The sequence below is a fragment of the Danio rerio genome, chromosome 7 (genome assembly GCF_052040795.2).
Source record: "Danio rerio strain M-AB ecotype USA chromosome 7, GRCz13ab, whole genome shotgun sequence".
NCBI classification, from domain to species: Eukaryota; Metazoa; Chordata; class Actinopteri; order Cypriniformes; family Danionidae; genus Danio; species Danio rerio.
The window spans coordinates 70,162,272-70,181,381 of NC_141027.1; the positions used below are offsets into that span (position 1 = coordinate 70,162,272).

The 19,110-nt window shown below is 34.1% G+C and overlaps 1 protein-coding gene and 1 long non-coding RNA gene across 26 annotated transcripts in view; one reads left to right on the forward strand and one right to left on the reverse strand.

Annotated features, from left to right (window-relative positions):
- Positions 1-19,110, forward strand: part of LOC147843266 (uncharacterized) — a 424,811-nt gene that overhangs the window by 234,647 nt on the left and 171,054 nt on the right. The window lies entirely within an intron of this gene.
- ano1a (anoctamin 1, calcium activated chloride channel a) overlaps positions 1-19,110 on the reverse strand; it is a 370,388-nt gene that overhangs the window by 88,656 nt on the left and 262,622 nt on the right. For all 25 annotated transcript variants that reach the window (XR_015494666.1, XR_015494670.1, XR_015494661.1 and 22 more), the window contains 1 exon segment: positions 10,120-10,443. Coding sequence is in view for 14 of the 25 variants with exons in the window: in XM_087259077.1 (XP_087115203.1) it covers positions 10,120-10,443 (324 nt within the window). In the remaining 11 variants the exon portion in view is untranslated.

The window sequence follows — 19,110 nt, forward strand, 5'->3', positions numbered from 1 at the left end:
GTGGATGAGGGGTTTCTTCAGAAAACGAAGGTAAGGATGTAGTTTTAGCCAGGCTACTTATAGTGATTTTGGATTAATTCGATTGGCTAACTATTGATTATAGATAAGAGACCAGCTGTGGTCAATCATATCACATGCTCCTCTCGAAATTAGATTGTGAAATTTCACAAACTCACTCATTCATTCATTCATTCATTCATTCATTCATTCATTCATTCAATTTTCTTCAGCTTAGTCCCTTATTTATCAGAGATTGCCACAGTGGAATGAACAGACAACAGACAACTATTTTAGCATTTGTTTTATGCAGCGGATGCCCTTACAGCACTGGGAAACACCCAAACATTCTCACATTTACACACACTCAGACATTATGACCAATTCTGTTTACCCAGTTCACCTATACCGCATGTCTTTGGACTGTGGGGGAATCCGGAGTACAGGGAGAAAACCCACGCAAACACAGGAAGAACATGCAAACTCCACACAGAAATACCAACTGGTCCAGCCGGGACTCGAACCCACGACCTTCTTGCTGTGAGGCAACAGAGCTAACCACTAAGCTACCAAAACAACATCATAGTTGTGTAATACCAAACATTAGCAGGAAAAGTAAACAGTTTCTGTACCATCATTTACATGACAACAGACAATGTTTTAATTCAATTTCAAACTACTACTAAAAAAAAAACATTAAACTTTTCCACAACAATTGTTCCCTGATCAGAGATCAATAACCCATAATGCAATTTGACAAAATAAATAAATGAAAAAAAAGAAAAAACATGAATCATAAGCAAAGGTAAATAACTGATATTTTCTTTAGATTATGAAATAAAGTAAGGCCACATTTTTTCTCTAAATCAAAGGGTCTATGATTAGTTATACAAACACATCTTAAATGTATTAAATCTAAATTTATTTTGGGTTATATAGTTATATATTAAAGGCATAGTTCACCCAAAAACAAAAATTCTGTTTTTTATTCACTGACTCTTCACCTCTTTGAGTTTCGTTCTTTTGTTGAACACAAAACGAGATATTTTGTAGCAAGCTGAAAACCGGTAACCAATGACTTCTGGAGTATTGTGTTTCAAACCATGGAAGTAAATGGTTACAGGTTTCTTACACTGCAAAAAAAAAAAAAAAAAGCTTTTCTTACTTAAGATTTTTTGTCTTGTTTCTTGTCCAAATATCTAAACACTCTTAAATCAAGCAGAAATTTCTAGACAAGAAAAACATACTGTCTTGTTTTAAGATATAATATGCCAAAATTAAGCGAGTTTTTCCTTAAAACAAGTTAAATAATCTGCCAATGGGGTAAGTAAAATAATCTTAGGTCAAAAGGAAAAACAAGATGATTTTGCTTACCCCACTGGCAGATTATTTTGCTTGTTTTAAGGAAAAACTCATTAAATATTAGCATATTATTTCTAAAAACAAGACAATATGTTTTGCTTGCCTAGAAAACGCTTCTTGATATAAAAAATTTTAAATATCTGGACCAGAAACAAAACAAAAATCGAAGTAAGAAAGCATTTTTTGCAGTGTAGCCTTCTTCATAATATCTTCTTTTGTGTTCAACAGAGTAAAGAAACTCAAAAAGGTTGTTTGGTACCACTTGAGGAAAAGTAAATAGTACATTTAAAATCAATGAAATAAAGTAAATTTACATTATTGGGTGAACTATGCCTTTAAAACACTTGCCATAGGAATTCTGAAAGATAAGAAACATGCAAACCATTCATAAAAGGATCACAACATGGACTAGATTTATTTACAAGCATTAACACACCAGATTTTATCTATCGCGAAGGACCTTTTAAGAGAAAATAAATTCTCACATAGGAAGAAGAAAAAAAAAATCTCAGGCATGAAGAGAAGGACTTCACTCTTAGTTTTCTGAAGCTGAAAAGAGGGTTATGTAAGATTTGCTTCAAATGACCCACTCTTGTTATAACTCGCATCCCACACACAGGGTCTGACCCAGTCTGTTCAATCCCAGCCGCTGCTTTCAGAGAACAACAACACAAACAGGTATTTCTACTTTTGGATCACATTATATAGGCGCATTTGCACAGCTAATTCAACCCCAATTAAATTGAAGAAGACATCTTGACACTAAATAAGGCAGCCGTTAGCACTGACATGACTTAACCTGTCCTTTCATTGGCAAATCAATATATCTGAATGTTGTTTTCTAGATGCGACCTGAAGGTTATTCTCAGCAAACGACACTATTTTGGTTCTGCTTTTGTTCCCACATATTTTAAGGTGATACTTTGGTGTCTTTTTTTATGTTTACATTTTATTAATAGTTTTTTTAGCATTCAGGATAGCTGCCATACAAGTGTTTGCCATTGTTCAAAAACTATTATTCATTAGTTATACAGAAAAATGTTTGTATACAGTATGTAATGCATGTATGTATATCTATAAAATATAGACAGTGAAAGTCATAATTATCAGTCCTCCTCAACTTTTTAGCCCCCCCCTACTGTATATATTTTTCCAAATTTCTGTTTAACAGAATGAAGATTTGTCAACATTTCTAAATATAATAGTTTTAATAACTCATTTCTAATAACTGATTTTTTTTTTTTTTTTAATCTTTGCTATGATGACAGTACATAATATTTTACTACATATTTTTCAAGATGCTAGTATTCGGCTTAAAGTGATATTTAAAAACTAGGTTATTAAGGCAAGTTAGGGTAATTAGGCAAGTCATTGTATAAGGGTGGTTTGTTCTGTAGACCACTGAAAAAAAATTATTGCTTAAGGGGGCTCATGATATTGACTGCTTTTATTGTAGCTGAAATAAAACAAATAAGTTTTTTTCCAGAAGTAAAAAATATTATAGGAAATACCGTGAAAAATGTCATTTAGGAAATATTTGGATGGATGAGACAGACAGATATATGCATGCGCACGCACGCACGCACGCACGCACGCACGCTTGACGCACGCACGCAAGCACGCAAGCACGCACGCACGCACGCACGCACGCACGCACGCACACACACACACTTTTATGCAAAAGTTTGGGCACCCCTCTGTGGCTGCACACTTATGTCCTCTTTATAAGAGAATTTCACAGTGAAATGCCTTTCGGTTTCTAGAGGAAACTAGATAATGTCATGTTTTTCAGACAGAAATCCATAGTGTAGTAGTATTGAGATGTGTGAAAGTAACCTGAAACTAAAAAAAAGAGTGAAATATATAATGGGATATATCGTAATAAAATTGCTGATTTGAAAGACCAGAAGGCTATGGCCTGCAAATATGAAAATTATCAAGGGTGCCCAAACTTTTGCATAATAATACATATATATATATATATATACATATATATATACACACACACACACACACACACACACACACACACACACACACACACACACACACACACACACACACACACACACACAAACACACACATATATACACACACACACATATATCACATATATATATATATATAAATACACACACATATATATATATATATATATATATATATATATATATATATATATATATATATATATATATATATATATATATATATATATATATATATATATATATATATATGCATTATATTATGCAAAAGTTTGGGCACCCTTGATAATTTTCATATTTCATAATATATATATTTTTTTATTTTTTTATTATTTTTTTATGCATTTAAAAATAAATACATCACAGAAGGGCTAATAATTTTGACTTCAACTATACACATAGAATGAATAAACTAACAAGCAAATAAATATATAAATATTTTTTTTGCAGATTTGTATGCATCACAATGTAATTCACCAAATAATATTAAACCCAATGGTAACATGGGGTTTAACAATGGTTAAACCAATGGTTAATATTTGGTTAATATTTGACAGGTTTAAAGGAGTAACACATTTAAAGAAGTGATCTTAAAGTATTTGTTTTTTTAAACCTTGTTTAAATAATGTCTAATCAGTATTTCTCTATGTTTACATTTATACTGCCCTCATCAAGCTTGAGAGTTATGGGAAAAACACATAGCACTCCACTTTGAACTAAAGAAATATTGGTTTTGGAACAAACTTGTAACTGAGTTGGAATTATATGATTCTTAAAAGTCTAGTATTGTTAAAAAAATATAATAATAACACTCAAAAATCAAAAGATGTCTTATATAAGACCCTCTGTGGAAAAATAAAAAAACAATAATAAGAATATTAAAGTGAACTCAAATGATTTGTATGCAGGAAACAATTCCCCACACTTTTCAAAGAGCTGTTAATCTTATTCCTTCAAACTAATACTTCCGTTTATTATCATCAGCATGAAAAACATTTCACTCGCTTGATGACGAGTCCACTTTGACCTCTTGATTTAATTCTGACTGATCTGCACATGAGAATGTTCAACACTGTGGAAACAGTCAAATCCCTATAATCTGTGAACATTAAAGCAAAAGCCATGCGTTTATAGATATTACGCTTTAAAAAAACACAACCGCTAATCATAATAAGATTTCAAATGAGCAACATTAAAGTGAAAAATTGTTCCATAATTACCAACGATCAAATACAGCTAATTTTTACAACAAGCACTAACAAAATAATCATGATTGGGGAACAATTTCCAGTGTCCTAAGAGTGACAACACTTTAACATCAGTAACACAAAAGCTTACAGTGTTTTCACAATACTCTCTAGATAATTAATAAACTTAAGACAAAGATCAGAGCTTCTTCACATGGAGAAACGCAACTAATAAGATACTTGCCTAATAAAACTGAAGTGTGTATTCCTCTACACCGCTGAAGTGTTTCTAAACTGGGTCAACAGCAGCGAACGGTTATGCTGATGTACAAAAGAATCACTTAAACCTGAATTCATTAAAAAAGCTAGAGAGGTTAAGAAACATAATTGCACATATGGTAATACGCAACTTTAAGGTCACAGGAATGCATCAAATGTACTTATTTTCAACTGATTGGACTTTCCATGGGGACATTAGTCCCAAGTATCCAGATTTTTTGAAAGCCTGGTACATCTAAAGCAAATTTAGGCCTACTAGCTGAGGTTTCAGTTGTAAGTTTTACTGTTGGATTTCATTAGTGGGTGGACGTTAACAATCAAAGTGAGACTGTGGCCTTGAGAACTGATTGTTTACACTGGTAGTTTAGTTTGAAACATCACTTGGCATGCATGAAACAGGCAATTACATTGAAAGTTTGGTTGCCCTGAAAATGTAGCTTAATTCGCTAAACTGTATAAGGCAGTCCCATAGTAACCTTTGAATTGGCCCGCCATCCCGTCTGAGAATGGTTTAGAGCAGAGATGGTCAAAGTAGGGCCTGCGGGCCGAAGTTGGCCCATTGTACCTGTGATTTGGCCCATAATCCTATTTGAGAATGGTTTAACGCAGATATGGCCAAAGTTGACCCATTGTAACCTTTGATTAGGCCCATAATCCCATTTAAGAATGGTTTAGAGCGGAGATGGCCAAAGTTGGCCCATTGTAATCTTTGATTTGGCTCATGATCCCATCGGAGAATGGTTTAGAGACGGCCAAAGTAGGGCCGGCGGGCCAAAGTTGGCCCATTGTAACCTTTGATTAGGCCCATAATCCCATCTGAGAATGGTTTAGAGCAGAGATGGCCAACGTTGGCCCATTGTAACCTTTGATTTGGCTCATAATCCCATCGGAGAATGGTTTAGAGATGGCCAAAGCAGGGCCCGCGGGCCAAAGTTGGCCCATTGTAACTTTTGATTAGGCTCATAATCCCATCGGAGAATGGTTTAGAGATGGCCAAAGCAGGGCCCACGGGCCAAAGTTGGCCCATTGTAACTTTTGATTTGGCTCATAATCCCAGCCGAGAATGGTTTAAAGCAGAGATGGCCAAAGTAAGATTGCCATAATTAACAGCAAGAACAAACATAGAAGTGTTGTCTAATGGACAAGCACCAACTAATGATGTTTAAAATAATTTAAAATGCCAAAAGAGGTGGATTTATACCCCATTTCAAAAGTAAAACATAGTCTAACAGGTAGTACAATAAGTGCAGTGTGTGAGTGAGAGGGGGCTGTGTTTCTATATGATCCGGTAATGTTGTGGTTATGTGATTGCTGGTGTTGGTTGCTGTATGGGTAACAATCATGACAGTTTAAGTAACTAGGTTCATTTCAATTAAATAAAATATTAATCTAATATTCAGGGCATTTTTGTGTAGGTTTTGGACAGTTTTCGGGCTGGAAAAAGTCAGCTACTAAAAGCTTACTAAAATATGTAGTACAAAACCAATTAGTTTAGGTGTGTATTATCATTTAGGTGTATATTACTACTGTTTCAGGTGTGCAGTTGACGTTAAATGGACACACTGGCTGGGCTACTGGTACTGTCTTTAGATATTTTTACAATATCACAGCTCTGTGATCTGCAACGTCCTCTGTTTGAAACAATTTTGATTTTTGGAGCGAACTAACAATTTAATAATAGTAATAGGTAGAGGTATGGGGCTTCCATAACCCAAAATGTATATTAAATGACATGCATTTTTTTAATTAAGCAAACCTCTTGTGTTTTTTCTACATATTTCATTAAGAGGCCGATTTTTTATGCTATATTAAAGTGATAGTTCACCACAAACTTAAAATTCTGTCATCATTTACTAAACCTTAATTTGTTCCAAACCTTTTTGACTTTCTTTCTTCTGTTGAACACATAAGATATTTTGAAGAAAACTGAAAACAGGTAACCATTGACTTGTATGGCATTTGTATGGTGTTCAACGAAAAAAAAAAACTCCTAAAGGTTCAAAATCATTTGAAACCTTAATTATTTGGGGGGTGAACATGGTGAGTAAACCTTCATCTCTTTAAGTCAAACAAGCCTCAATACACAGAGTACCCTTTAACCAAGTGTCTAGTCCTCAAGTGACAAACATATAGTGAATACAAGTGTATATTGCACATATAGCATACAATTAATAATAATCATCCTAATAAACATATCCACCATATTCATTCCTTTCTGTTTTCTATCGTTTGTCGTGCACATTTGTAATGGCATAACATGAATGCAAATGTAACACTGAATCTAAGGAGTGTGAAACCAGCCCACTCAGACTCAATGGACTCAGACCATAGTAAAAATATGGCCAGTGTGAAAGCCCCCTCAAAAAGGCACATCACAGTAGGTGTTTTCACACGCTCCGTACAATGGTAAATTACCGTTAGACATCACGTGTGAAGAGAATCCTTTGAAAAATTTGCAGGGAACAGAAGATCTGAAATTATTGGGTACTTTTATCTAGGCTGACCTAAAATGGAGGAACAGGAGCAATTCATTACAGAGACAACATTATGTGTAGAATACAATTAACATGCTAGATTAGGGAACAAGCTATATGAGAGGTATGAATGTTATTTTTATTCATTCTCTTTCAGCTTAGTCTCTATTTCAGAGGTCGTCACAGCGGAATTAACCGCCAACTCTGTCACCCACCAATTTTGGCTTAGCAACCGTAGCTACGTGCAGGGGCTCTGTAAAGCTTTCAAACCAGGGAAACAAGCCAAGGCGTTGTGCATATGGATTGGGCAAATCTGACACCAGGTATCCTTAAAGTTTGGACAGGGTGCTGGATCTAAAAATCAAGGGGAGAAATGTCATCATGGATCAAGCTGTTTGAGGGGCGCTGAAGGAGCAGTTAAGTTGGTTTTGTTTTGATATTTCTGACACATTCAGTGATAGATGGTAATAATTCACACACCTCTCACCTTAAACAGATCTAAACTATGTTTCCTACAAAAATGCAAAGCAGGTTATGTTAGAGCTTTTTTGCTCGATATTATGAGCACTGCTCCGTTTAAGCCCTCGCCATAGTTGTCATACCAAAAGAAGTCATATTTCCATCCATTTTAAGCAACAAATATTTGAAATTACATTTGAACAGAACAAAACAGAGATATGATCACAATCCGAGCACTTGCGATCAATATACTTCACCCGCAGCTGTTTTTCAGTAATTCATTACCCTCATACCCATGTCAGAGCTACAATTTACAGATGTTTTCGTCAGTCTTTTGGAGGTTTAATCATTGGTTACGATGTTATAGCACATTAGTGTCTGTTTATTTACTTCTGCTATTTATACTTTGATTTGCATTTCAATTTTTTTATTTCTTCCACTTAATTGCAAATTAGAATAGAAACGGTATAAAGAGCACACAAACATCCTGACAGTTATAGGTACTGTACATTGTTATGGGTCAGTGATGCTAATATTTGGCACAAACCCATTAATTTCCCCTTTCTGGCTCTATGAATAAATAAAGTAGAAGCACTGTCCATGTGTGTTTCCTCGTCGGTTAGTAACGCTATATTTCATTGAACAACAATTAATCTATTAGGCTTAAAAATAGAGAAATCACTATTTCATTAGTTATTATTAGATTATTTGTAAATTTCACCTCTCCTGCTGTGCATGAACTAAGCTGTTGAATGGTTAGCGTATGAGGCGGCTATGCTAACCTAGTTTCAATTTTGATTGAATTATTATCGAATTGGTTGTCTATTATGTGGTGAATATACCCCTGTAATGCTTACTGCAGTCCTTTTTTGTCTGGCTTTTTCAGATATCTCACCTGTTCGCCAAAAAAAGAGTAATTATATCCTTGGGAATGTCTGACACTGGTGCATACATATTGTAATAGAAGTGCCAGGCACGAAAACTTGACATGTCTAGCAACAGTAACAAAGGAGGGCAGGGCTTTGCAAAGGGTCAATTTAGTTTATTCAATTCACCAGTACTGCATGTCTTTTGATTGTGAGGGAAACCCATGCGAACATGGGGTGAACATGCAAACTCCACACAGAAATTCCAACTGGCCCAGCTGGGACTTGAACCAGTGACCTTCTTGCTGTGAGGCAACAGTGCTAACCACTGAGCCACGTTAATTTATTGCTAGTTAATTGATTGCCATTAATGCATAAATGGAAATGAAAACAAAATGTTATTCATCCAAACAGTAAATTCAGTCATTGTAATGGTAATTTATTGAGTTCAATGTGTTAAAGCAGCTTTCAATTAATCTACCTAAATTAGGTTTGTTATGATATTGGAATTCGATGCCAATCAATACTGTAATTTTGAAAGTGTCCATTTCCCGCAAACATTTGAACGCTGTTGAGCAAGATCCTAAACAGCGCTGATTGGCCATTGCGTTTACCTGCTCAACAGAAATGACTGTGATTGGTGGTGAAGGTCATCATTTCACCAAACTCACCGAAGTTTACTGAGGTGTAAACACCACCAAAAAAGCCTCGCCCTCTACTCAATATTTTATTTCAGTTGGAAGTACATCAACATACTGAAATAAAAGTCTCATCAAATTCCGGTTTACGCAGATTTTAAAGGGAACCTATTATGGTGAAATCACTTTTATATGGGGTGTGTGTATATAGCCAGTCTCTAATTAGTAAAACTGTAATAATTCTATTTTTTTTTTATAAACCACACTTGATAAAAACATTCTCTCTTTGTACTGTACGTGTCATCAGAGTGAAAAATTTTCGCCTATTAGTGATGATCTTTCACTAATTAGCATAGACAGCCCTGAGTAAGAAGCAGCCAGCTGCCATTACAATTTTAAATATGCCACTTTGGTGACATATAGGCTTTTGTAGCTCCACCCTCCTTTGCAAATGAGAAGAATCTTATTTGAATTTAAAGCGACAGTCACCAAAATGGCACGATCAAAGCCTAGAAGGGGCAGTTTTATAGAGTTATAAGAAGTTATTTGTGTGGTATTTTGAGCTGAAACTTCACATACACATTCTAGGGACAGACTTAATTTACATCTTGTAAAAGGAGGCATAATAGGACCCCTTTAAATGAGTTTTTAATGTAAACACAAAAGATTCTCTATTTGCTTCCATTGTGTTTCGTTCATATAAATTACAGAGATGAATGGTTTGAGATTAATAGTAAACTTTTGTACATTTTCACTGCCAAACAACCCAAGAAATGGCACAAATGCTGCTTATAAATTGAGAAAAGACACCATAAAATCTTGGAGATTTCACAGAGGCCACTGTAACTGAAAGCACAATGGTACTCACCCCTTCCTCTTTTTCCATCTCAAGGCCCATTTCACGCAGGTTCTCCTCAAACTCCTCTCTGCGGAGCCGCTGGTCGTCATCATGGTAATCCAGCCTCTGCTCCTGAGATGCTAGTTCGGGGTCCGGAACCGGTGGGTTTGTCTGGCCTCGTTTTTTGCAGCACAAACAACCCCCCAGGCAGGACTTGGATGACTGTTTGCCAGTGTTCTGGGGCTTCTGGATGTGGTAGGTGAGCACATAATCTATCCGTCTGTGACCATCCTTGAAGTACGGCCAAAGCTTTGGGTCCTTTGGTTTCTCATCTGCCTGCTGACTTTTCAGGAGCTGAGAAAGAAATCAGTTTGTACATTTATATGCATCTATAGGCATATTTAGACATGCTGCGCAATATAAAGTTTCAGGATTGATATCGGAATGTGCAAAACCGTAATAGTCACATTGTAAGATCTGCAATGTTAGTTCAGTTGTAGTTTATTCATCTGTTACACTCAAAAAATAATTATTTTTTGCTGTTTGTTCAAACTACTTATTTATTGTGCTGAATCAACAATTTTTGATTTTTTTTTAGAGACAACTTAATTTTTTAAGTTCAATCTATGTAAATTTGTAAAAACAATTAAGTTAACTTTATTCATTCATCTTGGGAAAAATGAAGGGCTCATTAATGATACATAGCCCTATATACATTTCTGGGTATTGTGAAATATGTCCCAGGAGCTACGTTTTTTTTTAGCAGTTTTTGTTTTCGCGAAACCACCAGAGGCCACTGTGTATGCTTTTTCAGATCTCAAATTTCTCTTACGAGTGCCGTTTGCGCCTGCTGTTCTTGTGTAAACACACAAGAGGTCACTGTTGACTGACTGACCGGCCCTCCCACTCACCACCTTCCCTAAACCCAACAGACAGTGTTTTAAAAAAGCTATCCATAAAAAGAAAAGCCCTCGTGGCAGCCCGATTTTTACCACATTTTTAGATCTTAACACATTTTAACCGTTATTTACTTGTTTATTTAATTTTTTGCCTTTCAACTTCTTTCTGCGTCTCAAGTTCACTGATGTACATGGCGAGCTACTAGGCAAACTGGTAACAGAGTAAAGGTCGTCCACACTGAGGGTAAGCGGTCAGCTGGTAGCATGGACAGAAAAACAAGCTGTCAGCAGGATCATACTGCCCCGTAGCATTTGTTTTAAAGAAATACAAAATGCTGCCATAAATACTTCTGGCTACATAATTTGCGCTCAACAGAAATCTATACGGGGGTACGTTTTCACAATGAACCCGTGTTGTTGTTTTTTAAGGCAAATGGTTGTAAACTGTTTATATGAGCTGAAATTAAACAAGGAAATGAAGTTAAACATTATTGAATTAATTTCTTTGTTTAAATTTAACCGATAGGCAATAGTTTGCATGACTGTAAGATTTCAAGTGCATTTAAACCGTTGGTTTATAGGAAATTATAGCATTCAAACACTTTTTTTTTTTTTTTGCTGCTTGTTTAAATTACTTAAAATAAACAATCAACACAATTCTTGACTTTTGGGGGGTCAACATAACTGTTTCATGTACAATCAACTTAAAATCATAAAAAAAAAAATAAATAAATAAATAAAAAACATTAAGCCAACTAGATCGATTTGTGTTGGGAAGACATGAAGGAATTGTGTGGAACCCAACATTTTTACAGGGTAGTTTTAACAAAGATTAATTATATATATATATATATATTTTGTGTTATTTATTTACATTTGATTATTCAATTTCTGTAACTGAATACAGTTAGACTCTCCAAAAAAGCCCATACAACGCCTAACTGTTTATTTTATGCAAATGAACTGTCCTACAAAAACTTTCCAATCAATCTAAAATTATGAATAATTTCCAAATACAACAATTTAAAGTCATTTGGTGAAATTTTATTCATATCGCAACATAGAAATCACCAAAAAATATCAATAACAACTCACAGCTTTGCATAAAATATATTGTAAAAATTATCTGTAAATTAGCAGTTTTCTGTATTTAGCGATTTATGTTTTTATTTTCCCCTGTTTATTTATAATTTTGAATTGCATTATGGGACCTTGATCTTTCTTCCGACAACTTTTAACCTTGAAAAGTTGGAAAAAGTGACTTTTATTACCATTTTTAGTAGTTTAAAGTTATAAACTGTCTGGTTGGCGTTGAATATTACAATACAAAATTCTTTTAATTAATTGACAGTACATTTTCTGTCAAGTAAAACTTTTTAAAAACATTATTTTTTTGTTTGCTTTGTCTTTAAGGCCGTGACTGTAATATTTTAAGTGCATTTAAACCATTTGTGTATAAGAAATTATAGCATTCATACACTCAAAAATTTGTTTTGCTGCTTGTTTAAATTACTTATTTTAAAATGAACAGAATCAACAATTCTTGAGGGTTATTTTGGACAACTTAATTGTTTTATGTTCAATCATCTTAAAATCGTACAACCCATTAAGTAAACTTAATCGGTTTGTGTTGGGAAGACATGAAGGGTTTGTGTGGAACTCAGCATTTTTTTTTAGTTTTAACCAAGATTAATTATATTTATTTTTATATGATGAGTGTTATTTATTTATATTTGATTATTCAATTTCTGTACCTGAATACAGTTCAAAACAATGTCTGTTTATTTTATGCAAATAACTGTCCAACAAAATCTTCCCAATCGATCTAAAATTATGAATCCTTTCCAAATACAGGAAATTAAAATCATTTAATGATTATTATATTCATTTCACAACATAGAAATTGCAGAAAAATTTTAATAACTCGCAACTTTATTGGAAATACACTGTAAAAATGATCCGTAAATTAGCAATTTTCTGTATTTTGTGATTCATGTTTTTATTTTTCCCTGTTTATTTATGCTTTTGAATTGCATTATGGGACCTTGGTCTTTCTGTCGACAACTTTTAACCTTGATAAGTTTAAAAAGTTACTTTTATTTAAATGTTTAAAAGTTTAAAGTGACATATTGTCTGGCTAGCGTTGTACAGTATAATACGAAATACTTTTAATAAACTGCCAGTACATTTTATGTTATGTAAAAAAAATAAATAAATAATAATAATAATAATAATAATAATAGCTTGTTTGCTTTGTCTTTAAGGCCCGTGACTGTAAGATTTTAAGCATATTCAAACCATTTGTGTATAAGCAATGATTGCATTCATACAAAATTTATTTGGCTGCTTGTCCAAATTACTCATTTAAAATAAACAGAATAAACACAATTCTTGATTTTTTGGGGGACAACTTAATTGTTTTATGTTCAATCAACTTAAAATCGTAAAAAAACAAACAAAGCTAACTTAATCGATTTGTGCTGGGAAGACACAAAGGGATTGTGTAGAACCTAACATTTTTTTTACAGTGTAATTTTAACAAAGATTAATTATATTTATTTGTTTATATGATGAGTGTTACTAATTTACATTTGATTATTCAATTTCTGTATCTGAATACAGTTAGACTCTCAAAAAAAAGCCCATGAAGTGATGTCAGTTTCAATTATGCAAATTTACTGTCCTACGAAATCTTCCAAATCAATCTAAAATTTTGAAACCTTTTCAAATACAACTAATTAAAATCATTTGTTAAAATTATATTCATATCACAATATAGAAATTGCAGAAAAATATTTTAAAAATAACTCGCAGTTGTACTGAAAAGACACTGTAAAAATTATGCATAAATTAGCAGTTTTCTGTATTTTGTGATTCATGTTTTAATTTTATACTTTTGAATTGCATTATGGGACCTTGATCTTACTTCTGACAACTTTTAACCTTGACAAGTTTGAAAAAGTGATTTTTATTAGCATTTTTATTAAAGTGATTTATTGTCTTGTTGGCGTTGTATATTATAATACAAAATCCTTTTAATAAACTGCCAGTACATTTTGTTATTTTATTTCTCTCTATATTATTTCTTGAACGTTATATTATTTCAAACTACTAAAACATCAATAAAAGTCACTTTGTTAAACTGTAAAGTTGAATTTTCAACATCAAAAGTCAACAGAGCAGAGATCAACATCCCATAATGCAGTTCACAACTGTAAATAAACAAAAATTTGTGAATCACAAAATATAGAAACTGTTAACATATATTTTACAGTGTAGAAGTGTAATAAATAAAAAACTTTACTGATAAAATATAATTTATGATCTTAACTGGTGCCTGAAATTAGCCAAATACATTCACTTCCAAAACTAGATGGTGTTCTCTTATTTCATAGTCTTCTCAGAAACTTGATAAACAACACCTTTATGTGAAGGGTGTGGTAGATATCTGGTAAATCTTGAGTTAATTGCTTTCTCCTGCTCCAGCCTACAACGCTGAGACAACTATAAGCAAACCATTGACAGACTGACTTTCCAGAAAACGGTAAACATTGCAGCTCGGTGGCACTTTCAACGTTTCTCTGTTTGTTTGAGCTCAGGCAGTCTGGGGCGTTGGTCGTGTGAACAAAGACGCATAGAAAACCATTCAAAAGTGAGACCCAGCAAACAGATCTCACTTAAGAAATTAGTTCATTCCTTTAGGGAGAAAAAAAAAACATGTTTTGCTTGTGTGCATCCATGCTTTTGTGCCATATGAGGACGCAAATTTGTATAATGACATGGGAAAAGGTGACTTACTGTATAAGGACATTGCACCACATTTCCATTTTTTTAAAGAATAAGAAATAATACAAAATGAGGACTTTTTGTTTGGAAAAGTAAAAATGCACACAGTTTACTAAGTGAGGCATAGGTTAGGGATAGAAAATATAGTTTGCGAAGTATAAAATCTATAGAACGTCGCCAAAATTCAGGTCTCGTTCAGGTCTTGTTTGGGTCAGTACGACTTTATCTAAAAAGAAACTAGTGCTTTTACTCAACAAAAGTCCAATGTTAATGTGACAAGTAATGTTTCTTCTCATCATTACAAAAACATTTCCAATAAATGCTACTCTTTTAAATCAAAGAATTATTCAACATTTTTAAACAGACTACTAAAAAAAGAAAGTTTGCTTGAGCGGCAAATCAGTGTGTTATGATGATTTCAGAAGCATCATGAGACACTGAATACTGGAAGTAATGGCGGGTGAAAATTCAGCTTCGCTATTTAGTTAATTAAATTATAGTTTATATTGAGTTAATTAAAATATAGACCAATTCAATGTGGTCATGTCATTGGCCCATGAACATTTCCTGCGTGTTAAACAGTTTTATAACAAGAGGCCATTCAACCATAATTTAATGTTAAACCAGCTATCATAACATTATTTATCAGTTGTGTCTGTTTATGGATTCTCGGAAGCTATACAAATTGAAAAATGTAAAACAGGAAATATGTTTGGTCCATTGTTTTTGTTTACATCCCTAAAAATGGTCTATGGTTGTTTCCCAGTGCTGGTTTGTAGCTGGACGGGCATCCGTGGCATAAAACATATGCCAGAATAATTGGCGGTTCATTCCACCCCCGGATAAATCAGGGACTAAGCTGAAGGATAACAAGCGAGTAAGTAAAATGTGCTTATTTTTAAATTATAAATGACATTTCACAGTATTACAATCTCAAAACAGTAGTGTATATCTGCAATGTCTCGAGTGTATTTTAAAAATTTTTTTACGAGATTGTATTTTGTTTTTTTTTTGAGATTATTGCATTATCTGAAAGCTAAATAAATACGCTTTAAATTGATTTTCAGTTTATTTGAGTAGGACAACATTTTATATATATATATAGTTTTTTTAAGCCCCCTTAAGCTATACATGAATATTACAGGTGGGCATAGATATAATTTTAAAATCTAGATTAAAATGGCTCATTTAAATTCTGCCGAAGACATTCAGAATATGTGTGCTACCCAAATAATAAGTCTTTGAGAACAGGTTTCTCAAGCCAGGTGGCGCATTAGACCAGGGGCTTATCTCCTGTTTTTAAAATGAATCACAAACTGCTTAAAAAACTTTTCTACTATGATAATTGGTGATAAAAATAAACGATGTTCAATAAGATATACTTGTGTTTACTAACTATTTATTCAAAAATGAATAAATTAAACATGATCACCTTAATCCGACTAAAGTCATAACTGAACTAAACAGAAATGGAATTAAGACATGTGGAGTATGCATATATTAGTGGCATTATTGAAGTAAACACCGCGATCGAACTATTACCGTCATGTAAGACTTTTCGCCATACTGTCAGAAAGGACCACACACACACACACACACACACGCACACGCACACACACACACACACACACACACACACACACACACACACACACACACACACACACACACACACACACACACACACACACACACAAATACAAACACACTGACATATTTTAAAGTGCGGAAGTGTTTTTCCTTTCTATTTGGCATGCGTTATTAAATTCCATAACACTCTCACCAGTCCTTACTTCTTATTTGCGTCTAATTCTCCAGTTTGTCACGGTGGCATGAGTGAAATGTTCATGAGTTAAAGTGAAACTGCAGTTAAAGTCAGGCATCCTGCTGATTTGATTCAGGCGGGCACCGGTTTTTTTGTCAGACGGCTCACTGATCATGTAAACATCCTTGCTAAAATATCAAGTTAAAAGTCATCATAGCTTGCCTAGAATAGACCCAGCTCCCAATCCAACTTTGAGAATAGATTTACGCCGATATTGTTTTTTAATCGCGCGATAAGAGTCTAATAAGAATATGAGGGTTAAAAATCTAAATGCTGATTATTCATTCATTTATTCATTTTTTTTTCAGCTTAGTCCCTTTATTAATCTAGGGTCACCACAGTGGAATGAACCTGCAAACTTATCCAGCACTTGTTTTACGCAGCGGATGCCCTTCCAGCTGCAACCCATCTCTGGAAAACATCCATACACACTCGTACACTACAGACAATTTAGCCAACCCAATTTACCTGTACCGCATGTCTTTGGACTGTGGGGGAAACTGGAGCACCCAGAAGAAACCCACTTGAACGCAGGGAGAACATGCAAACTCCATACAAAAACACCAACTGACCCAGCCAAGGCTCGAACCAGCGACCTTCTTGCTGTGAGGTGACAGCACTACCTACTGCGCTGCTTCAAATACTGATTAATAAAGTAAAAATGTATTTGCCTTTAAAGTTGTATTTTACGTTTTGTCAGTTTAATGGCTAATTTGTACCAATTCATATGAGTTCAGTCGTACGAAAATATACGATTTTACAAAAGGAGACGTGGTACCCAACCCAACCCCACCTCTAACCCCAACCGTCATTGGGTGATGAGCAAATCGTACTAAATTGTATGAATTAGATCGTACAAATTCATACGAATTAGCCACTAAATCAAAAAGTTACGAATTGCCGTGAGATTGCGTTGAAATAACTTCATAGAATAAGATCTTGCCTTAATATTCTAATGATTTTATGACATTCAACAAAAACCAATCATTTTGATTCACAATGAATTTTCAGGTATTGCCAAAAGAATTCCTATGAACACTAAAAAATTATTTTGCTGCTTGTTCAAACTGCTTATGTAAAATGAGCTGAAACAACACAGTTCTTAAGATTTTTTAGCACAACGTAAACGTTGAAACTTGTTAAGTTAACCTTAATGATATATGTTGGGACGATCAGAATGAATTGTGTGGAACCCTGCATTTTTTACAATGCATGGTTTTGTGGTTCAAAAGATCACCATTCTTTTACAATTAATTGGAAGTATAGGGTTTGTCTTACCGAATAATAGAGAAAATCTTTCAAAACCAACAATAACAAGGTAATTTGCAGTGAAATTCTTCATCTCTACCAATAAACAGTGCAATTATGCATTTATCAGAGCAGAGAAGCAATTTCCCTCCTGTTACTGTTAAGCTCAGACAAGGTTTTATTTTTATTATAGTTATTCAGCAGATGCTTCAAACCAATTAAGTGATATAACCAGTATAGTTCGTTGCAGAACATTCAGTCTGCTTTGCTTAAGAGCAAACCAGTGCTCCGTAACTCTACGGTTCATGCATCATCTCTATGAGGTTTGAACTGAGACCTTTGGGTTTCCAGCCCAGTTATTTAACCACTTGTCATGACCACTTCTGTGTAAAGAGGAAGCAGGAACCACAATGCTGGGATCTATGTGAACACCACACATCTATAAAGAGAGTACCAAAACACGCATGACATTTGTGACCTGTATGTCGTCAGCTGCAATAATATCTGGCATAAGACATGTGTCTGACGAGGTTAGGTGTACGCATTAAAAGCATAGCATGCAGTCTCAGCTCGCATGTGTACCTGATCTGCAGCCAGACCATTCTTAATAGCTGAGAGAAGGAAGTCAAAACGACTCAGATTCAGTTAGCGATTGCCCCCAGACTACTCTTTTTTTTTTTAATAGACACTCCTGTGAATATTTCTCAAGGTAGATTGGTTTCTAAACAAGACACTATTAGGAAAAACACATAGATATAATTGAAGATTTGACTTAAAGATTTAAAATATATTCAGAGATAAGCCTTTTAACAATATACTCCACCAGCAAGGATGCAAAAATAGATTTTCTTCATAGCAAGTGTTTTTTATATTATTATTTGGCATCACAAATGTGATTATATCGTTTGAGGTATTTATAATGCAACATCTTGTACAGAAACTGATGGGAAAAGAAAAGTTGCTATTTTCTAGACCAATATGGATGGAAATCTACTCTCATTTTGGACCAATAATCCAATAATGTACCAATAATGTACCAATAATGTAATAAACATTACAATAATGTAAAGTCACTTCACATGCTGCAGCCATGGTGTGTTTCTGATGATCTTTGTACACAATGTAACTACAGAAGAGTCGAGCTTTGAAAATAAAATTTTTCAAAACTCTTTGGCCATTTTTGAGAGACATGTTAAAGGTTTAATGTGATTCAATGATTTATGCCAAGCTAAGCTAAGCTAGGCTAAGCTAAGCTAAAAGTGC